This window comes from Physella acuta, unplaced genomic scaffold (assembly GCF_028476545.2).
Source record: "Physella acuta isolate Inbredline_101_S28 unplaced genomic scaffold, ASM2847654v3 ptg000941l, whole genome shotgun sequence".
In the NCBI taxonomy this organism is placed as follows: domain Eukaryota; kingdom Metazoa; phylum Mollusca; class Gastropoda; family Physidae; genus Physella; species Physella acuta.
The window spans coordinates 330,547-350,645 of NW_026732458.1; the positions used below are offsets into that span (position 1 = coordinate 330,547).

The 20,099-nt window shown below is 36.9% G+C and overlaps 1 protein-coding gene and 1 non-coding gene across 5 annotated transcripts; one reads left to right on the forward strand and one right to left on the reverse strand.

Moving 5' to 3' along the window:
* On the forward strand, positions 1 to 72 carry Trnah-gug (transfer RNA histidin (anticodon GUG)). The gene has a single exon. It is a non-coding gene; the product is annotated as a tRNA-His (tRNA).
* A 6,580-nt stretch (positions 73 to 6,652) lies between these two features.
* LOC131953698 (FMR1-interacting protein NUFIP1) lies at positions 6,653 to 19,164 on the reverse strand. Of its 4 annotated transcripts, none has more exons than XM_059317011.1 (10): positions 19,016 to 19,164; positions 15,800 to 16,163; positions 15,554 to 15,673; positions 15,097 to 15,159; positions 14,474 to 14,556; positions 12,857 to 12,949; positions 11,725 to 11,909; positions 11,096 to 11,221; positions 10,710 to 10,972; positions 6,653 to 6,839 (listed from the first exon to the last, which is right to left on the reverse strand). In XM_059317011.1, exons 2-10 carry the CDS (start codon positions 16,145 to 16,147, stop codon positions 6,738 to 6,740), a joined length of 1,383 nt encoding a protein of 460 aa, XP_059172994.1. In that variant the 5' UTR covers positions 16,148 to 16,163; positions 19,016 to 19,164; the 3' UTR covers positions 6,653 to 6,737. The 4 variants fall into 4 exon arrangements, with proteins under 4 accessions (XP_059172994.1, XP_059172996.1, XP_059172997.1 ...); XM_059317013.1 differs by lacking the exon at positions 19,016 to 19,164 and adding an exon at positions 18,956 to 18,976; XM_059317014.1 differs by lacking the exon at positions 19,016 to 19,164 and adding an exon at positions 18,844 to 18,859.
* Between the last annotated feature and the right edge of the window lie 935 nt (positions 19,165 to 20,099).

A 20,099-nucleotide genomic window follows, 5' to 3' on the forward strand; every position in this document is an offset into this window, starting at 1 on the left:
GCCGTGATCGTATAGTGGTTAGTACTTCGCGTTGTGGCCGCGACAACCCAGGTTCGAATCCTGGTCACGGCATGCAGGCTTTCTCTGTTTAAAGCGTATCGGTCGCTCAAGATTTTTAGTCCGTGTATTTATAAACACTTAGTCAAGTCATACTTAATCAAGTCATTAGATAAAGTAGAAAATAAACTATATAAAAAACTTTTTAAAAACCACGTTTTTCATGTGTAGCAACGGACTAAAAAGGAGAAAATAAAATACTTAAAAATTAAAAAAAAAAAAACACGTTTTTCTTGTGGACTAAAAAGTAGAAAATAAATTTTTCTTTTGTGCTTCCTCGAGCTGTGCAGGTTCTTGTGATGACTGACAAAAAACGTGGGTCGGGCAGATGGGTCGGGAAATTTGATGGTGAACGTACCCACGTTTTTTGTCAGTCATCACAAGAACCTGCACAGCTCGAGGAAGCACAAAAGAAAATTTTATTTTCTATTTTTTAGTCCACAAGAAAAACGTGGTTTTTTAAAAAGTTTTTTTAAAGTATTTTATTAAAGGTTTAAGTAATTAAAAATCATGTCTATATTCCAAGTTATATAAGAATACTAGCCGTCCCGGCCAGGCCCTGCTCTGACTTCTGTGAAAAACCTTTCTGTTAAAGACCATTACCTGTGTGTTTATTAATCATCATAAACCCGGCATTGCCCACCCAAACCACAACCAACCAAAACCTAAACAACAAAACGCAAACATAACGCTAACACAATTACAAATACAAACGAAAACAAAAACCTAACAACAAACCCAACCACAACCACAAACACCAATACGAACACAAAGAAAAAAAAACGAAAAAGCAAACGAAAACAAACCAAATCCAAACGCAAAACCAACCACAAACACAAACCCAAAGAAAAAAAACAAATGAAAAAGCAAACGAAAACAAACCCAATCCATACGCAAAACCAACCACAAACACAAATACAAACCCAAAGAAAAAACACAAACGAAAACGAAAAAAGAAAGAACAAAAAACGAACCAAAACGCAACCACTAACGCAAACCCAACCTTAACACAAAAAAAAATCACTAACGCGTACATAAACGCAAAGTGCTCACAGTCTAGCCCGGGGCGGAATCGCCTGTTTCAGCTTAATAAACGACTATAGTACCCCAACTTATTCATAGTCTTTTGCACTCGCTTAAACGAACGTAGGCGCCAAACCGAACACGGGAGGCCCGGGGCCCCAAATAGCACCCTGTCTGGGCACCAGAGGACGCCCGGATTCGATTCACTTAAAGACTATAGTAACCTTTCTTATCCATACTCTATCGCACTGTTTAAAGCGAAATTGTGCACCATAGCGCTCACAGGATAGACCAGAGCGCCAAATTGAACCCTGGTGGGGCGCCGGCGGACGCGCCTGTTTCAATTTAATGAACAATTATAATACTCCAAGCTTAACCGTAAAATACCTACAACATTTGCACTTGATCAATCCCCGCTAATTATGTAATTATTTTTTTCCCAACACCAAAACAAAGTAATAAAAAGTAAATTCTTTTCCACTAATGCAATGTTTTGTAAAGGGAAGTAATTGTGTTTTCCTAATTTATCAAAGGGAAGTAAGTAATAAAGGACTAAATATAAATAATTTTCAGACATAATTAGAATTTTTGTAAAAGATGATTTTTTTAAAAATTGCGTTTAATGAAAATGCCGACAATTATTACTATCAATTTGAAAAATGAAAATTATTTCCCAACACTTTCAATAGTAATTTTTTAACTCATAAATCTAGACTATGAGCACGATAATAATCTAACACTTAAATCCATCCAAGTATGTCCACGACAAACAAACTTATTGCATGTTACATACAGAATTGAGCTTTATATATTAGATTATCGAGAAAGTTTAGGGGAGATCACTCCCGGTTTATTTACAATAGAAGCTGACCCGCGACGTAGCATACCTCACTATTTTGTTGTTTAATTTTCTATTTTTCAGTCATTCATAATTTGTTAATTCGACAGTATCAATGCTACGACTGAAAATATTTTGCTTTAAAACACTACCAGTAGCTTGTGAAGGACGATTCTCCTAGCTTTCCACTCCCCGCGAAAGCAGCCGTATATGACGACAATGAAAAGTTCAAGTAGAACTTGTTATTTCCTCCCCTTAGTTTCAAATCGTTTAAAAACTCAATTATCTACCCCTAATAGCCGTCACGAATTCGACCCGGCTATAGAGTCCTTGCAAACACGTGACCTAAATCACGTGATACCTACGCCCGCCGCCACAGTGGTGTACATCAGACGTAAACACAATCAGCTGTTCGCCAGCGCTGGACGTGTTCACCAGCGCTGGACGTGTTCACCGTATGTAAAGAATCGCGCCCGCGGAAAAGGAAAAATATGTTTAAAAACTTGAACTCTTAGGAATTGAAGATCCTTATACAGTTATTGACAGTTTCGTGGATAATATAAATATGTGGCCGAAATTTCTAAATAAAAATACTGTTAGTAATACCGTTTGCGTTTAGAGTTTAAGTAGACGAAGCTGATCAAATGCAGTAATATATTAGAGGTTATCTACTGTAGCAAACGTGAGACCACTTAACTCCTACAAAACCCACACTACAACGGCTAATATAATCCATGGGTAATAACCAATCTGGGTAGCATGTTATACAATTTAAGACCCTTATAATCCAGCAGGGAAGTAATCAGACACATTAATACTGACGTTCAACCCTCATGATGGCTGCCCCCACCTGTATCTAGCCCACAATAAAACCAAAGAGGAGTCTGCCCTGCCCTCCCCTGAAAATGTCTCACCTCCGTGATACCCAGCCCCACAGAGATAGTATTTCTGATATAATTTTGACCCTCAGGGCACAGCAGGGAGAACAAAGGGGAAAGTCCCACTGCTCTCCCCTCAACACTTCTCACCTCGGTGTCATGTTATGTCATTTATAGCACACACGGCTTATCGGGGGAAAGCATTAAGGCATTAAGAATCTTAACTCTGGACAGCTACACACTAGTATACTAGCTACACACTAGGTGCCTACTGTAAACTACTAGACTGTAGGCCCTATGTAGATCTGCAATTGTATCAATTGTAGATTGGGTCCATTGTTATTATTCTAAACCATCTCACTTATAATGTTTCTAGCTTGATTTGTTTCTTTTATAAACAGTGGATTTAAAAATTTTTTTAGCCTAATCATTAACCAAATAATAATAATGTGGTTATTTGTTGTTGGCTGGTATGATCTAGATTGTACTACTAGGCTACAAAAACTTAGTAGACCAATTACTAGATATGAATTTGAATTTAATTAAACTCAGTCCAGTATCAGATACATATTGCTGTAAAAAGACAACAAAGTAGGTAGGCCTTAGTAATTTATTAAAGCCTTCTACTACAATAATATCAACTACATGCTTGTATAAAGTTTTTACAATTTAATTTAAGTAGCAGATTCTAGATCTAAGTCTAGTCATATAATCTATTTCAATTTCAGAAAATTTCGTTTGCTAAAAAAATGATTAGATAATAGAGCGAGATTTTAGATCTTAGAGACAATTAAATGCTTTATTAGGCCTATTATGACTACTTTTGATTTATTATGGGTGTATTTTGAATCGAATGTAGATCTAAAGTAATTAAATTTAAGTAAAGAAGTAGATTCTAGATTCTATGTCTACCCAGCGGAGCCAGGTATTAGGCCTACTATTAGATCTTATTATTCTTATTAGCCTATTACTTTTGACTTTGTCTTTTACTATTAGTATTTGTGAAGGTCGAGCATATTTGTTTTATTAATAGTTATCTTTTATAATTAAAATGAAGTTTATTATTTTACTGTCCTTACATGAAACAAAGTATCGAGAACTGCATTTGATCAGATTCGGCTACTTTAACTCTAAACGCAAACAGTATTACTAACAGTATTTTTATTTAGAAATTTTGTCCACATATTTATTTATACGAAACTGTCAATAACAGTATAAGGATCTTCAATTCCTAAGAGTTCAAGTTTTTAAACGTATTTTCCCCTTTCCGCGGGTGCGGTTCTTTACATAGGCTACAGTGAACGCGTCCAGCGCTGGCGAACAGCTGATTGTGTTTACGTCTTGTGTACACCACTGTGGCGGCGGGCGTAGGTATCACGAACGGACGTGACGTCATATGAAAGGACTCTATACGATTGTAAACAGACTGGTGGGGATGGTAGCGATATAGTCTGCTGAGCATGCCAGGATAGCGAGGGATTATCAATAATCGGCGAGCTTATGTGGTGGTGTCCTGCATTGTCCGTCCGCTGTCACACACAAAGAGGCACAGAATCCGTTTGAGCTTTATATATTTCTATTAGATATACAAAAAACTATACAAATAACACAGAATTAGAGGGCTTATTTATTATTATACGACCCCTTTTTACTTTTTCGTACACAGAGTATAGAGGAAGTATTGTAATCGTGCACAAAAATCACATGAAATTTTGACTTTTCCCCGACAAATCGTCCCCGTCAAAAGGGCCATACTGACCCCGTCATGTAGGCTGCCGACAAATAGGCTCCCAACAAAAGGGCCCCAGTCAATAAGGCTCCCGACATATAGGCTCCCGTCATCTAGTTTCTCGACACAACGGCGCCCGTCATTACGATTCCCGACAAATAGGCTCCCGCCATTTAGTTTTTCCACAAAACGGCTCCCGTCAAATAGGCTCTTGTCAATTTGGCTCCCGACAAAAGGACCACTGACAATACGGTTTCCGTAGAGACTAAGTCTCCCGGCAAAACAGTCTCATTATTGAATATGACACCTGCCAGTGGGACCCCTTCATCAATATTCTTTAGAGTTAGCTTATACAACACTCTTAAGTAATATAGCTTATGCGTCTCTTGTTCGACAGGCCTTATTTTTATATTATTTTATCTAGTATAAGAAATAATATGTTTTAATTTAAGGGTCATCTATCTAAATCTAAGACTTCCATAAGTGAGTCGGTTATAGGCTGTTCCAACTCAGTGTGTGGGGAGATGGGTCCACACTGTACATTCCTACCAGCAGTATGCTTGTAGGTTATCAAACAAAATGCAGTTATCCTGTAAACATCATGTATATCACATATTTACACTTCTGTGCTCGCTTTTAACCAACAGATCTTTTGTGTTGTAAATTAGACATTATCAAAATTTTAGAATTGGCGGAATTTAGCTGTTAAGGGCTAGATTTGTTTGTGAATTGATGTTGGTTCATGAAAAACAATTTCATGCAGGCATTCGAAAGAGGTTATAGTGGTAGTGGATGTAGGACAAATGATTACATTTATGCCAATAGTAGTAATGCGATTCATTTGTCTGGAGCCCCTTTTGTCGGTAGCCAATACGTCGTGAGCCCTTATGTCGGGAGCCAGTATGTCCTGAGCCTATTTGTCGGGATATAATATGTCGGGAGTCCATTTGTCGGGAGCCTAAATGTCGCGAGTCAGTATGACGGGAGCAGTTTTTTCTTCCAGGCATCTCTTCGGGGGGGGGGGGGGGGGGGGGGGGGGGAAGGCTAAGCCCCCCCCCCCGAAAAAAATTTATATAGAAAATATATACTTTTAACAGTGTCCGCCCCCCCCCCCCCCCCCGAAAATTTCAAGTGCCCCCCCGGAGAAAAAAGTCTGGAAGAAACACTGGACGGGAGCCCATTTGACGGCAGCCAATAAGTCGGGGCCCTTTTGACGGGGGCCGTTTTGGAGGTGCACACATTACTTCATCACATAAGGAGTATAGGGCAAAAATTATTAATCCTGATTTATGCATATTCGCGTCTGAAATAAAGACGATAACGTGAATTGATGAAATTTCATTTGTAAGTTTTTCAAAAGCCTATAACTTGAGTACCGTTTCAGATAGATAAACGAAATTTCACATATAACTAAAAGATCTAATTTTCTGCCTTCGTAAAATTTTAAGTAATTTGCCCTTTAAAAATGAGACGAGATATTTTTTCGACCCCCGTAGGCGCCCCACCTAACTACGCCATTTAGGGTAGCGGGAAAAGAAGGGCCGCTTGCCAGACTCAACATATTCCAGCACCCTGCAAAATCAGTGGGGCTTCTTCTGTTGCCTTTAGAGCATTGTTTCTTCCATCTCCATGCAGATTAGGAATTGTTCTTTCAGTTTTGTTGGTAGAAAACTAAAATTGCTCAACTTTGCATAGCTAACCATGCAGTTAGGATGCTGATTCCATCAAGTTTCGTTATACACATAATCGTCCCACCGCTATTTTTTTTTTGCTCGACCTAGTATGAAGGGATTAAAATATTAAGTAAGAAATCACAAGTCGACTACTGGGCCATGATATAGAAAGTATGTACATCACACCACCAAGCCAAGGTGTGATGAACATAACGCCTGTGAAGGTGACGTCAAGGGTTTTATTACTAGGTCGCATTTGAACTGTCATCGGCCGCTAGTTCTATTGACCACACTGACAAAATCCAAAAGCAAATAATAGAAATCAGTTGCGTTTAATGACCTCTGCACTAACTTAAATACCCCTTGATGTTTTTAGTCGACTGACGGTAACGTGCGACTAAACGTGCTTGATAACCGCCTGCTTCTGAGTGATAAAAAGCAACAAAGACTTAGCTTTAATAACAGCATTTAATGCTTGGATTTAAGTGCACTAGGTAAATAAAAGTCATTGTTAGACGTGTCGAGATTGACAAATCAGTTCACTGGGCCGGCTGGGATGGTTCAAAGAACTTTTGTTGTACAATAAAATACACACACTGAAGAATTTTGTTTCTCTCTCTTCTGATTTCAGGGGCAAGTAACTGAAAATACAAAGTTAGATTACATGAAACACTAAAAGAAGGAATCAATTAGCAGCGGTGCAGAATTTAATGGCAGTGGAGGTGACACAGGGAATTTAATGGCAGTGGATGTGGCAGGATATTTTATGGCAGTGGATGTGGCAGGATATTTAATGGCAGTGAAGGTGACAGGAAATTTAATGGCAGTGGAGGTGACAGGAAATTTAATGGCAGTGGAGGAGACACAGGACATTTAATAGTCTTACAGACTTCCCCTGAACATCGCAACAAGAAATTGAAGTAAACATAGAAAGGGCAATTAAAATCTAAAGGAAAATCCTATCACAACCTTCCCCACACTATTTAATGTTTTAATTTCCAAAACATTTCATTTGTTAGAGTGGCGTGTAGCTTACATGAATAAGGTAGAGTAATGTGGTTGCATGTGGTCAACCTGGACATTTAAATTAGAATCTATTTTTGGGTTAAATCTTTACAGATCGATGCAACTCTTTAACATCACATCGCTGCCAATCACACCTGCTGGGGTATGGCCGCCAACCAAAGTTCTCTGTCCTGTGCTATTTCTCAACTTACTCCCCATTTTTTGTAGTTTACTCTTCCAGGTCCCGTTGCCAGGTATTTCTCGGTGGAAATCTTTTTCGCTTTCCTTGAGGGTTCCTCCTCAATGACTGCCTGGTGATATTGGTTGGAAGTCTGAACAGTGTATGCCCTATCCAATGTTTGGTGAAGCCCAACCAGCACTGAACAGTGTATGCCCTATCTAATGTTTGGATGTTACACCCAACCAGCACTGAACAGTGTATGCCCTATCTAATGTTTGTTACACCCAACCAGCACGACTTGTCTGCCATGTTTGTTTTCTCCATCATCTGCTCTTGGTTGTGGGAGAGGAGCTTGTGCTCCTCTGTAAAGTCCAAGTGGTCAAGTAGTTTCCTTGAGTCCACTGGATTCAAGTCCAAGTGGTCAAGTAGTTTCCTTGAGTCCACTGGATTCAAGTCCAAGTGGTCAAGTTGTTTCCATGAGTCCACTGGATTCACGTCCAAGTGGTCAAGTTGTTTCCTTGAGTCCACTGGATTCAAGTCCAAGTGGTCAAGTTGTTTCCATGAGTCCACTGGATTCACGTCCAAGTGGTCAAGTTGTTTCCTTGAGTCCACTGGATTCAAGTCCAAGTGGTCAAGTTGTTTCCTTGAGTCCACTGGATTCAAGTCCAAGTGGTCAAGTTGTTTCCTTGAGTCCACTGGATTCACGTCCAAGTGGTCAAGTTGTTTCCTTGAGTCCACTGGATTCAAGTCCAAGTGGTCAAGTTGTTTCCTTGAGTCCACTGGATTCAAGTCCAAGTGGTCAAGTTGTTTCCTTGAGTCCACTGGATTCAAGTCCAAGTGGTCAAGTTGTTTCCTTGAGTCCACTGGATTCAAGTCCAAGTGGTCAAGTTGTTTCCTTGAGTCCACTGGATTCAAGTCCAAGTGGTCAAGTTGTTTCCTTGAGTCCACTGGATTCCATCGCTATGTTATCAGGTGGCTGTCTTTATCACCCAGTCGATGTTAAGTTGTACGAAGAAACAGTAACTGTAAGTTGACCTCTTTTAGCTAATTTTATCCACGACCAAATGGTGTTCTCTGCTTTGTTGACTTTGAGAAGGCCTTTGATAGTGTGGATAGTGTGTACCTGCTTTGTTAGTGGGAATAATCCAGCAACTTTACAATGGATTTTCATGCCAAGTTAGCCATGCAGGGAAACTGTCTAAAGAGTTCCAGGTCAACACAGGTGTGAGACAAGGATGTCTGCTGTCGCCCCTCCTCTTCTTGGTGGTTCTCGATTGGGTGACATGCACAGCCTATGCCAGTTCTGGAAAAGGTATTCAGTGGACACTCGCGGGGAAACTAGAAGATCTGGAGTTTGCAGATGATCTTGCCTTACTCTCGCACATGCTACAAGACATGCAAGAAAAAGTTGATGCATTAGGAGCCATCTCTCAGAGCGTAGGTCTCAAGATCAACAATGAAAAGACAGAAGTGATGAGAATTAACAATAACCAGGAGGCCCCAGTGACAATAGACTGAAGACAGGTAAATGATGTGCAAGAGTTTGTCTACCTTGGCAGCAAGATTAGCAAAACGGGAGGCACAGAGGAGGACATACGTGCTAGAGTTAATAGAGCCCACTTCGCTTTCACAGTCCTGCGACCCATATGGAAAAGCTCGGCCATCTCCATTACCACAAAAATTAGGATATTTAACTCTAATGTCAAGGCAGTTCTGCTGTATGGAGCAGAGACATGGAGAGTCTCCAAGGCAAGCACAGCAAAGATACAGACCTTCATGAATAGATGCCTTAGACCAGGGGTCTCCAAAATTTTTAAGTCTGAGGGCCGCATTAACTATCAAATTTCAGTTCGAGGGCCAGTTTCTTCCAGGCATGTCGTGACTTTCTGAGCAAGTTCCTCAGCCAACTCCAACAAACGTTTTTTTCCGAGGACAAAAAGATCTCCGCGGGCCGGATGAGAGGACCTCGCGGGCCGCATGCGGCCCGTGGGCCGTAGTTTGGAGACCCCTGCCTTAGACAGATATTGAAACGGAGATGGCAGGACAAAGTGACGAACATAGAACTATGGAGGAAAGCTAGGCAGGAGCCTTTGGGTGTGCAAATAAGAAGGAAGTGGCGCAGGGTGGGTCACATGCCACGAAAGGCTCACCCAAATGTTACACACCAAGCACTTGAGTGGAACCCCCAGGAAAAGCAGAAAAGAGGGCGCCCAAGACAGACCTGGAGGCGGAGTCTTCTTAAAGAACTGAAGCCAACAGGGATGTCTTGGGAGATGACAAAATTAATAGCCGGTGATAGGAAGAAATGGAAGGAAATGGTGGAGGCCCTATGTTCCATAAGGAGCAAAGAGGACTAAGTCAAAGGGTGGTCAGATGCCACATCTAATCCTATATTGACACTAACATCATGTAAAGACCTTCCGAAGCTGGGACTATGCAGACATGGTTGATCTGGTTCTCTAGTGATACCCAAGTATTTTTGTGGATCCCTTTAAAGGCCCCAGATGCTCAGGTTGTTCATCACACATACATCCAAATTATCTCTCCATTATCATTTATTTCTCAAAGTGCATGGGTGCCTACGACATGTTTGTTTCCTGTATTTTCTGGTCCTATTTTGGTGTTCATCTTTCCCAAAAGGATGGTTATGGTTTGAGAAGTTTTTTTGAGTTCAATATAAGTACTCTGCTTTATCCTCTATGTCTATGTTGGAGCTGGGTGAGGCATGTTACAATCTGTGCTTGCCTAGACAGCATTAAGGCTACACCCTGAGTGGGAGGCTAGGAGTTTTTCCATATTTTAACACTATGGAACACATCAGCAATAGCAGCATATTGAATAATGAATCATGAAATTAAAAGTGTTTATTCTAATACTAATCCAATCTATGATTTTGGTAGAAAAATGAAGTTTTTAAAATTTTCTAATATTTAATTTTTATGAAAAAGAAAACTAGTTTTGATCATGAATTGCCAAATACAAGTGCGTTGTTTCCAATCGTCAATTTTGCTTGGTCATAAGTTCATCAATGCCTGGTTAGTTGAGATAGCACAGTTATTCGGGACATGGATCCACACCAATTGAAAAGCTATTCCCCACTAATAGTATCAAATCTAGTCCAGAACAAAACCAACATAGACAACAGTAGAGCTAGTAATATAGTGTATAACCAAATGAAACAAAAGGATGAAATAACTTGTAGCTAATTCTGATACTTCGCAGGCTAAAATGTCTTTTCTCTAAACAACTTAAATAAGGGAAAGATATTGAACTTAATAATATTAAAGCTACCCTTTTTACAATAAAAATGGAATGAACATATTACTTTTTCCAGCAGTGTATAATTATGGTGCCGGTTCAGCCATTTCCTTTTCTTAAGTGAAGTGACAGTAATTGGGCTTTCCAGTGGATGTTTTTTGCCAGCCTTCGGTGAATGAGCCACTCTCTTACTTGTGTTTATGTCACTTAATTGAATGTGGCTAGATGGTTTAATACTTGATGATTTTTCATTCTCCTGTTGAGTCCCATCAGTTTGCAGCCCATTTGCCTTTATTAAGGAGATCTCCATTCTTGCCTCCGGTGTGGTGCCTGCAAATGTGTGAATGTATATTTACTACAAGTTCATACAAAATACCACTTGAATGACAAGTGAAAAGCAAAGGTTAGAGATGGTTCAGTGTATGAATCCACACAAAAAATTTAGAGAGAAACCTGCTGAAAGTTCTTTATTTGAGTTTTCATCCTCAGAGCTAGAGTCTCCGTATGAAGCCAATAGAGCCAGGCCCCCAGCTGGTGATACTTGATCATGTCCATTGGACTCACAGCTAATACTATTCTCTAGGGAAATAAAGAAATGGAATATTTGTTGGGTATGCTGCGGTAACTAACACATTAAAACAAACTTCTTCTTCGTTCTTAATTTTTAGTGTTGGAGGGGATTGAGCCTTATCTGCCAGAGGGTTTGAACTCAAGACTTTATTGAATTTAACAACTTGACCAAGCCTCCAACACAATTAAATATACGCCATTGACTCAGATTTCAGCCTGCTTTTCTTTTTGGATTTGCTTCCATAGCCTTTGTCCAACCAAGAACAAACTACAAGGCAGCAGTTGTTTTGATTTTGGAGTTGTCTCTCCTAGAAGAGTGGCTGTCCCCAGTTAATGAGCCTTATCTGCCCAAGGGTTCGAGACTTTTTGGTTTAGCAACCATGAGCTTTACCGACTCGACAACGCCGACCCCTTAAAACAAACTAATATTCTAGATTTATCAGACATTTTGTATTTGTATGTCCTGAACAAGTTTAAACTCATGCACAAAAGCCAGTACTAGTTTGATTTACCTATTGCCTGAGATTTTTGTATTGCCATTTCTTCTGGTGGTTCATTATCACTGTCTGAATTCTTGCCATCAATGTCTGGCACAGGGTCAAACTTATCATTACTCCAATCATTTTTCCTTCTGTTAGAACCTCTACCTCTATGACCCCGACCACGCCCCCTGTTACCCCTGTCCCCATTCTGTTTTCTGAAATATGAAAAATCAAATTACAAAAAATTACCCTAAAGACAGGAGGGGCAGCGGCACCAACCAAGACAGGAACTTGCTTATTACAAAGAAAAATATCCTCAATTGAGTTGAATAGATTTATGATAATAGATAAACACATTGTGACTATTACTTGCGCTCCGCTTAACTAATGCAATCTTAAAGAAGGTAGGGCTAAGTACAGTTCAACACCTCTCCAAAGAAGGGGTGACACCATGATGATGTTAAAAATGTACACTGTTATAACTAAGTACATTGTTAATGTTACTAGTGGGTTCTCCTCCCATCCCCCATATGAACTGGGACAGCCAGTAAGATGATAGGAAGGCATCCCCATCCCACCTAGCTATGTGCAGGCTGGGCGCCCCACCCCTCGCTAGACTGCCGGGGTCAGGCAAGGGTTAGGTTTCTAAGGCTGGGAGAATGAATTAGGACAGTCGAATGTTAGCCTTAGAAGCATGTAGACATGTCTTGTGTTGTAAGGTGTGGTAGGGCAGTGACAGGACAAACGATCTCAGGACAAACAATCTCAGACAGAATATCTCAAGGACAAATTATCTTAAGGACAAATTATCTCAAGGACAAAGGTGTCAAAAATAAATGATCTCACAGAAAAAAGATACCAAGACAAATGATCTCAGACAAATTATCTCACAGTAAAATATTTATAGTATTTAGGATTGATGCCACGAATTTAACTACTTCTAACTTAAAATAATATTTTCCAATCTTGAAAGCTATGTGTTCAATTTGTTTAAAAAATTCTTCACCATAAGATGATTAATTGCTGCAGTGTAGACTAATAGGGGTTATGCTTACAGTAATAGCTAAATTATTTGGGTAAAAAAAAAGATATTTTTTTTAAAGAAAGGAGTTGTGACAAAAAGTGCATGCTGATAAAGGTCATGCAATGTTTAAAAACTAACCGAAAACTTTTATCAAAGATTATCTCCCCTCTAGCCATTCTTTCAGACCTTTCTTCATATTTCTTTTTGATATTTTCAGCTGTTGGAAAATTTCTGTGGAAAACATAAAAAAAAAGGAAAAAATTTAAATAGGCTAAATCAACAAGAGTTAACATTTTCTGGCAGGCATTGTAGGAAAACTTATAAAGTGTACAATCATTATAAAGTTATTTAAAAAGTTAAACAAAAAAGTTAAAAAGGTCCAAAATTCAGTTGCTAGTATCTCTCACTCTGATAGGATAATCTCAGATAATAATGAAAGCTACAGACCATGAAAACAAAAAAAAAATATTTAAAAACAAGGACTCAATGTTTTAATTTAGCTATACTTTAAATAAAAGAAGGTTATGTTGCTGTAAAATAACAATGGAAGTTCTATCTAATTGCAATTTAATGTTTCCCATATAAACAACTTTTTAAATTGCAAATTTTATAATTTAGGTTTAACAAAAATGGAAATTAGCTTATTAAAACTAATGATCCAGTCATATTCCAAAAGATGGATGTAAAAATATGCATTTAAAATGTTTTAATAACAAGCTTTTATTTGATATCTTTACTAATATTTAGGAAGAGACCCCCTGCCCCATTTCAGGTGCATGTTGGATAAGCCATTAACATTAAATTTAGTCTTTTGAAAAAAACATGTCAGTGACAGCTTTCAATTGATAAATGAGATACATTGTGTAATGACAACAATAAAAATTACAGAATTAGGGCGCTTACAATTTACTTTTTAATGGTAGAGAATTATTACTATACGAGCCTTTTTTATTATAGAAAATATTAAATGAATAGCTACATTTGGGCGACCCCGTGTTTTGGACGAAAACCGTGTTTTTTCCATAAGTTGTTTGACATACCTACTATGACATCACTTTATTCCCCCCCCCCCCCCCCCAAACAAGCAGTATTACAACACAAACTTGGGGTCATGGTGAGTTCACATAAGCAAGCCACCATTGTTACAAGGTGGGCTGGTTAGACTAGTCCTCAGTCACCTTTTGCTAGGATTTCAAAACTTATGTGAGGTATTTGCAAAAAAATGGAAGGCTTAGAGAAACAGTAGACAAGGAGCTCTAAAAAAGGTGAGTTATAATACCAGCAGATAAATTAGGTTATAGCTAGACTAAGACTAATATGAGATTAACGGTTGATAAGTCATGCTCATTTAAAAAACAGTAACATTTTTGGTTACCCTTATCTGTACTTTTTAGTGTGAAAACAAGCAAATGAAAATAAGGGAACATTCTTACCAAAAAAAATTCCCATTTATTCTGAAAAGATGGAACCTTGACCAATATATTAATCTTCATCTAGTACTATCGTAATAATATAATTACAATTTAAAAAATGCTGGTTGTTTCTGTGCCAATTTTTTGAATTTTTAAAACTTAGTAAACAATAGTAAAAAGTCAGCAAAAAGAAAAAAAAAAAAAGGGAAGGAAAACTCCAGTTCAAATGGGAAAAATGAGAATTCCAGTAAAAATCTGAAAAGTCAAATCCCTGAAGTAAATAATGGAATTTGATAACACAAATGAGACTCCAGATGCAGTTTTGGTTGCACTGAAAACCCACCTTTTTCTCTCATCCCTCCACTTTTTCACATCCTCTTCCGATTCCAAGCTCCAAACCTTTTTAGCAAGACCGGACCTATGTTGCTGAAACAGAAACTTGCATGCCTCAGCACCATCAAAAATATGATATTTTAAATTATTATTCAAGTAGAGTTATCCAACTACTTATGTTATCAGGGATGTAATCAGATCATCAACAAATATAAGGACAACTTTTTTAGCATGGCAAACTGCATCAGCTATTGTCTGTGACATTGCTTGTTTTTCGCAGGAAAGCAATTTCAAATAAGTACTCTGTCATTGTGAGTTCACGTTATAAAGATTTAAAATTAAATTTGAATATCCATAATTAAAAGAAATGGTACAGGTGGTAGCTAGCAGTTAAAAAAGGGACAATAAATTAAAATAACGCTAGATACAATTTAACAACACCTTACTACCATTACAATAAGGGAAATGAGTTTGGAAGATGAAGGCCTACATTGCCATGGCAGAATGGCAACATTTAAGAGTCAAAGAAAATTACTTCATTTTCTTTAATGAAATTATATTAGTGAAAAAAAAATGAAAAATTCAGGATATCCACTGAAATTCAGAGAAGTCTCATCCCTGTTTTATAAATACCATAGACATATGAAGCTGAACAAGTTTAGGGGCTGCTATAAATGGACAGTCTTGGTACTTGCACTGAAATTCAAAATATAAAATTTATTACCATCTGAGTACTAAGGTCAAAAATAACATTTTAAAAGGGAGAAAGCTAGAATTTTATAATTTTTTTATCTTACTATTTATGTTTTCTTCAAATACAAACACACTCTTTTTTAATAAAACAAAATTATTCATGTTTCATAGTGGTCCAGGCAAACAGAGATAGTAGTAACAATAAAAGTTTTTGTAAAAATGTTTGCGGTTAATTAAATTTATTAAAAGGATCCAGTTCAACTAAAAATTCAACAGCTTTTTAACTTTTTATTTAATAAGGTTGAAAAATCATTTAATTAGCAAAAATAAAGAAAACAAAGGTAATGCGCTCTTAATTTCAAGAGAAAATAAAATTTGTCTTGAAGAAACAACTTACTTTTATGTGGCCAGCAGTGTGTTCTTTATATTTTTCTTCTGATTTAAATCCACGATCACAGATGTCACAAAAAAATACATTATTCTCAGGCAGTAGTCTTTTGTCAATCTTTTCTTTTTTCTTCAAAAATATAAAGGGATGAAAACCAGTATCAAGCTAATGACCTGTGCATCTAATTCAGTGTTTACATAATAAACTAGAAACTAGAGATTAAATTTTAAAACATGAAGAATTAACTTCTATTACCTTAGTAAATTTGTTGGAGTAACCTGTTTGGTGTCTGCCCTGACCAGAGTTGTCAGAAGACTGTGAATGACCAACATAGGGGAAAGCCTGGCGTGGTGGTAAGCTGAAGATATCTGGACCAGTAAACACACCTGAACTAACTAGATTGGAATTGATAGGGATGGGCTTCTGTTGATATGGATTCCAAGCATTATATTGATGGGAAGAAGTACATCTGTTTTGATTCATCAATTGTGGATTAGATGACTGATAGTAATTGTTAGAAAAATGTGGGGATGGTAATCTCTGAAAGTTGTAGACTGGTGGAGGTGGGCGTGAAAAGTCAGGTGGAGGATGCTGGAATGCCATCTCTAACAGGCTAAACCTTAAAGAGAAAAGTCACCAATCATTTAAAATCTAGTAGCTTAGGATATTTTTTAAACTAATATTAAAAAAAAAAAAATTAACAGTATGCAAACATAGAGAATTTATCATATGATATTCTTTCAGACATGCCTACCCCTGTCAGACAATAGTAGGTACAGCCATGCCTAAAAAGAAGAATTTGATAATTTGAAGCCAAGAAGAGGAACATACTCTTAATACTGCTTTAATAAAACAAAAATAAAAATTAATAAAGCGGGGGTGATCTCCCCTAAACTTTCTCGAATATTCTTTTAACACTGCGGAGATGGCATATATTTAGCGGGTAAAATCACGATATAGCGTTGGTTATTATTCCGGAATTGTACAGCAGTAAAAAAACAGTAAACCCATGGCGTAGTCTGTCGGCCGTTCCGGAAACCACCAGAAATATTGTAAACCATCATTTATTTGCTGTCATATTATTTTTAATACATAATGTTTAAAAATGTGCATGGATAGATTTTAGTTGCATTTTAAATACTGTTTTGCTAATCAAAGGTAATTATTTTGTATTTCTAATTATTTTAAGTTTATGTGCTAATTATTGCTGCTACTAAACATTGTTCTAGTTCTTCTTACTAATACTACTTTTAACATTAGTAAATCTAATCGTCTTATTAACACGTTTTTCTTAACTCAGCTTCGCGTTTGTTTGTTTGTGGGTTTGTTGTTAAAATTGACAACGAAAATTAGCCCACTTCTGATTGCTCTAGACATCTGAAATTCGGCATGCAGGCTATTTTCGCCTAACAATTTCAGATGCAATCATAAAAACTAGCAATTAGAGACCTAAATTAGCTTAATTAAATTACGCCCCAAGGACCCTAAAATAGAGGACATGATTTCTAAAGATACCGACAAGACTGGAGGCCTATTGACACAGTTACTTCGGCCCCAATCGATGTGAGCGCGCTGGCCGTGATCATATAGTGGTTAGTATTTCGCGTTGTGGCCGCGACAACCCAGGTTCGAATCCTGGTCACGGCATGTAGGCTGCTGTGGGTCTCGCACTGCCAAGCAAATTTGCGATATCATTGGGAAGACGTTTATCTTGAAAGACGCTATTGTAAATCAGTGAAGTTTAGGTTACGAGTTTTAACTTCAAAACACACCCACATAGAATTTATTTTGATAAAAAATCCTCAAAATTTTTTTGTATTTAAAAACACTTAGTCAAGTCATACTTAATCAAGTCATTAGATAAAGTAGAAAATAAACTATATAAAAAACTGTTAAAAAACCACGTTTTTCATTTGTAGCAACGGACTAAAAAGGAGAAAATAAAATACTTAAAAAAAAACTTTTTAAACAACAACGTTTTTCTTGCGGACTAAAAAGTAGAAAATAATTTTTTCTTCCGACCTTAGGGGATCTACCAATGACTGCTCGTAGAATTTGTGCTTCCTCGAGCTGTGCAGGTTCTTGTGATGGCTGTTCATACATTTGATGACAAAAAACGTGGGTCGGGCACACAACACACGAATTTTGGAAATTTGATGGTGAACGTATCAATAACCAAAATGTATCCTATCTATTATAGTAACATTCTGGACATACGTCCGTTGCAGTCACTATAATTACTATAAAAGGGTGCAACACCCTTTCATAGGACTTTTTAATTATATGCAGTCATACTTAATATAATTTTTTTCTATATTTCTATTGCCCCCACCCTCTAGCAAAGTTTCAATTTTAATATTAAAAAAAACACATAGACTTTCAGTCTGCATATTGACCTATATAGAACAGCACCCCTCACTTTAATTTGACTTGATTAGTTCTAATTATCCTTCATCAAATTTTGATTTTACTTTCATATTTCTATTGCCCACACTCTCTAGCACTAATGTGCAAAGTTTTATAATTATATCTCGAATAGCAGCAGTGGTATGCAAGCCTAAAGCCGATCACACAATTAAATCCGATGTTACAGTGATATATATAACAGGTTTAATACATAACTTTAAAAATTCATATAAAAAAAACTATTAGGCCTAGAATGATAAATTTGGTATTTTTATCAATGGGGTATATTATAGGATTAATCTGTGTACATTTTATCATTCTATGGTAATTAGGAAAAATATCCCAACATTCCTAACTTGTAGTAGGTAATTAAAAATGGTAATCTATCGTTTTGGGTACGTAAAATCGCCCGCGGCTAATAATGTACGAAAAAGTTACCTCATTGTCAAGGCTTTAATAGAAGTATATTGTGATATGTTTGTGTCAAATATTATAGATAAATAAATAATAAACCTAAATCAATGGCTAAATAACTAAATATATAAATATGGGCCAGAAATTAACTTAAAACAGCAGTGTTTGCAAGCAAGATTTGCTATATAAACAGCAGCCATTTGTAAAATAGAGTGGCTTCCCCCTGAATCTTGCACTATAAGTTTAGAAAAAAAAAACTTAAACAAGATAGCTGCTATGGCTATAGTAAATGAGCATGGTTGCATCTGTTGGAAACATGGCTAGTCTGCATTTATTACTGAAAAGTTTTAATTCAATTGTTTAAAAACAGGTACATAAATGAAAGAAGGAAACATTTTTGTATTTTTCAAAATATAAATCCTCCTCAAAATGTGAAATAATTATTAAAATTTAAGGAGTCACCTTTTTTTTCACATTACTAGATCTAGATCTAGATCTAGTCGCGGGCGATTTTACGTACCCAAAACGATAGATTACCTTAAAAATTATAGGCCCTACCTACCAATAAATATTACTTATTAGTTAGGCTACCTATTTTATATTATTGTACTACTATTTAATATTAGATCTAGACTAGATCGATCTAGTTACCTGGTATAAAAAAATCTCGTACTAGATCTAGAATAAGATCTATTCTACAGCCAATAGAGATCGAGTAGAGTTGAGTAGACTACAGATCTAGACTCTAGATCTAGGTCTAGAAATGTTTTTTTCACGTGCTTGTTATTTCCGGTTCATGCATACTATACTAATACTTGACCTATTAAACATGTTACGAGTATATGGAACATCTTCGCAGGGCACAAAACCGATTGTAGGAAAAAAGTCACAGGAAAAAAACACAGGAAAAAATAAACCGGGAGTAATCTCCCCTAAACTTTCTCGAATATTCTAATATAACACTACGTGGGATGTCAACTCGGAATATAGACATGATTTTTGTTTACTTAAACTTTTAAAAATAGAATAAAATCTAGTAGAAAAAAAAATGCGCACCAAGCTAGCACCAAAACCAAATGTGCGTAATAGTGCGCAATATTATTAGTACTTTAAAAATTTACATTAGTTTTTTGAGAAATCGGAAGTAGCGTAAATTACTACTTCCGGTCAACGGAAATTACTCAAAATTTAACAGAAGTTAGAGAATTAGATCTTTTACTTACATGTGAAATTTCATTTATCTATCTGAAATAGTACTCAAGTTATAGGCTTTTGAAAAATTCAAAGTAGAAAAAGTACCACTTCCGGTTGTCGGAAATCGCTCAAAAGTTGATACGGATCTACGATTTTGATATAATACTTATATATGAAATTTCATCAACCTAGCTGTAACGGTACTCAAGTTATCGTGTTTACACACGGACACACACACAGACACACACACACACAGACATACGGACAAGATTGCAAAATTATGTTTTTCCGTATCAGTGAGGTGTAAAACGTCGAGATTTGTAAAAATCTCGATTTTTTTTTTTTACACGATTACAATACTTTCTCTATACTACGTATATACGAGAAAGTAAAAAACACAGAAAAAAAGTCACAGGAAAAAAAGTCACAGGAAAAAAGTCACAAATATATATTTGCATGATATTTGTTAATACTTTTATGTATTAAATATTTAGAGAGTGCAAATTAACTTTGTATTAATTAAATGTGATGTAATGTGTGT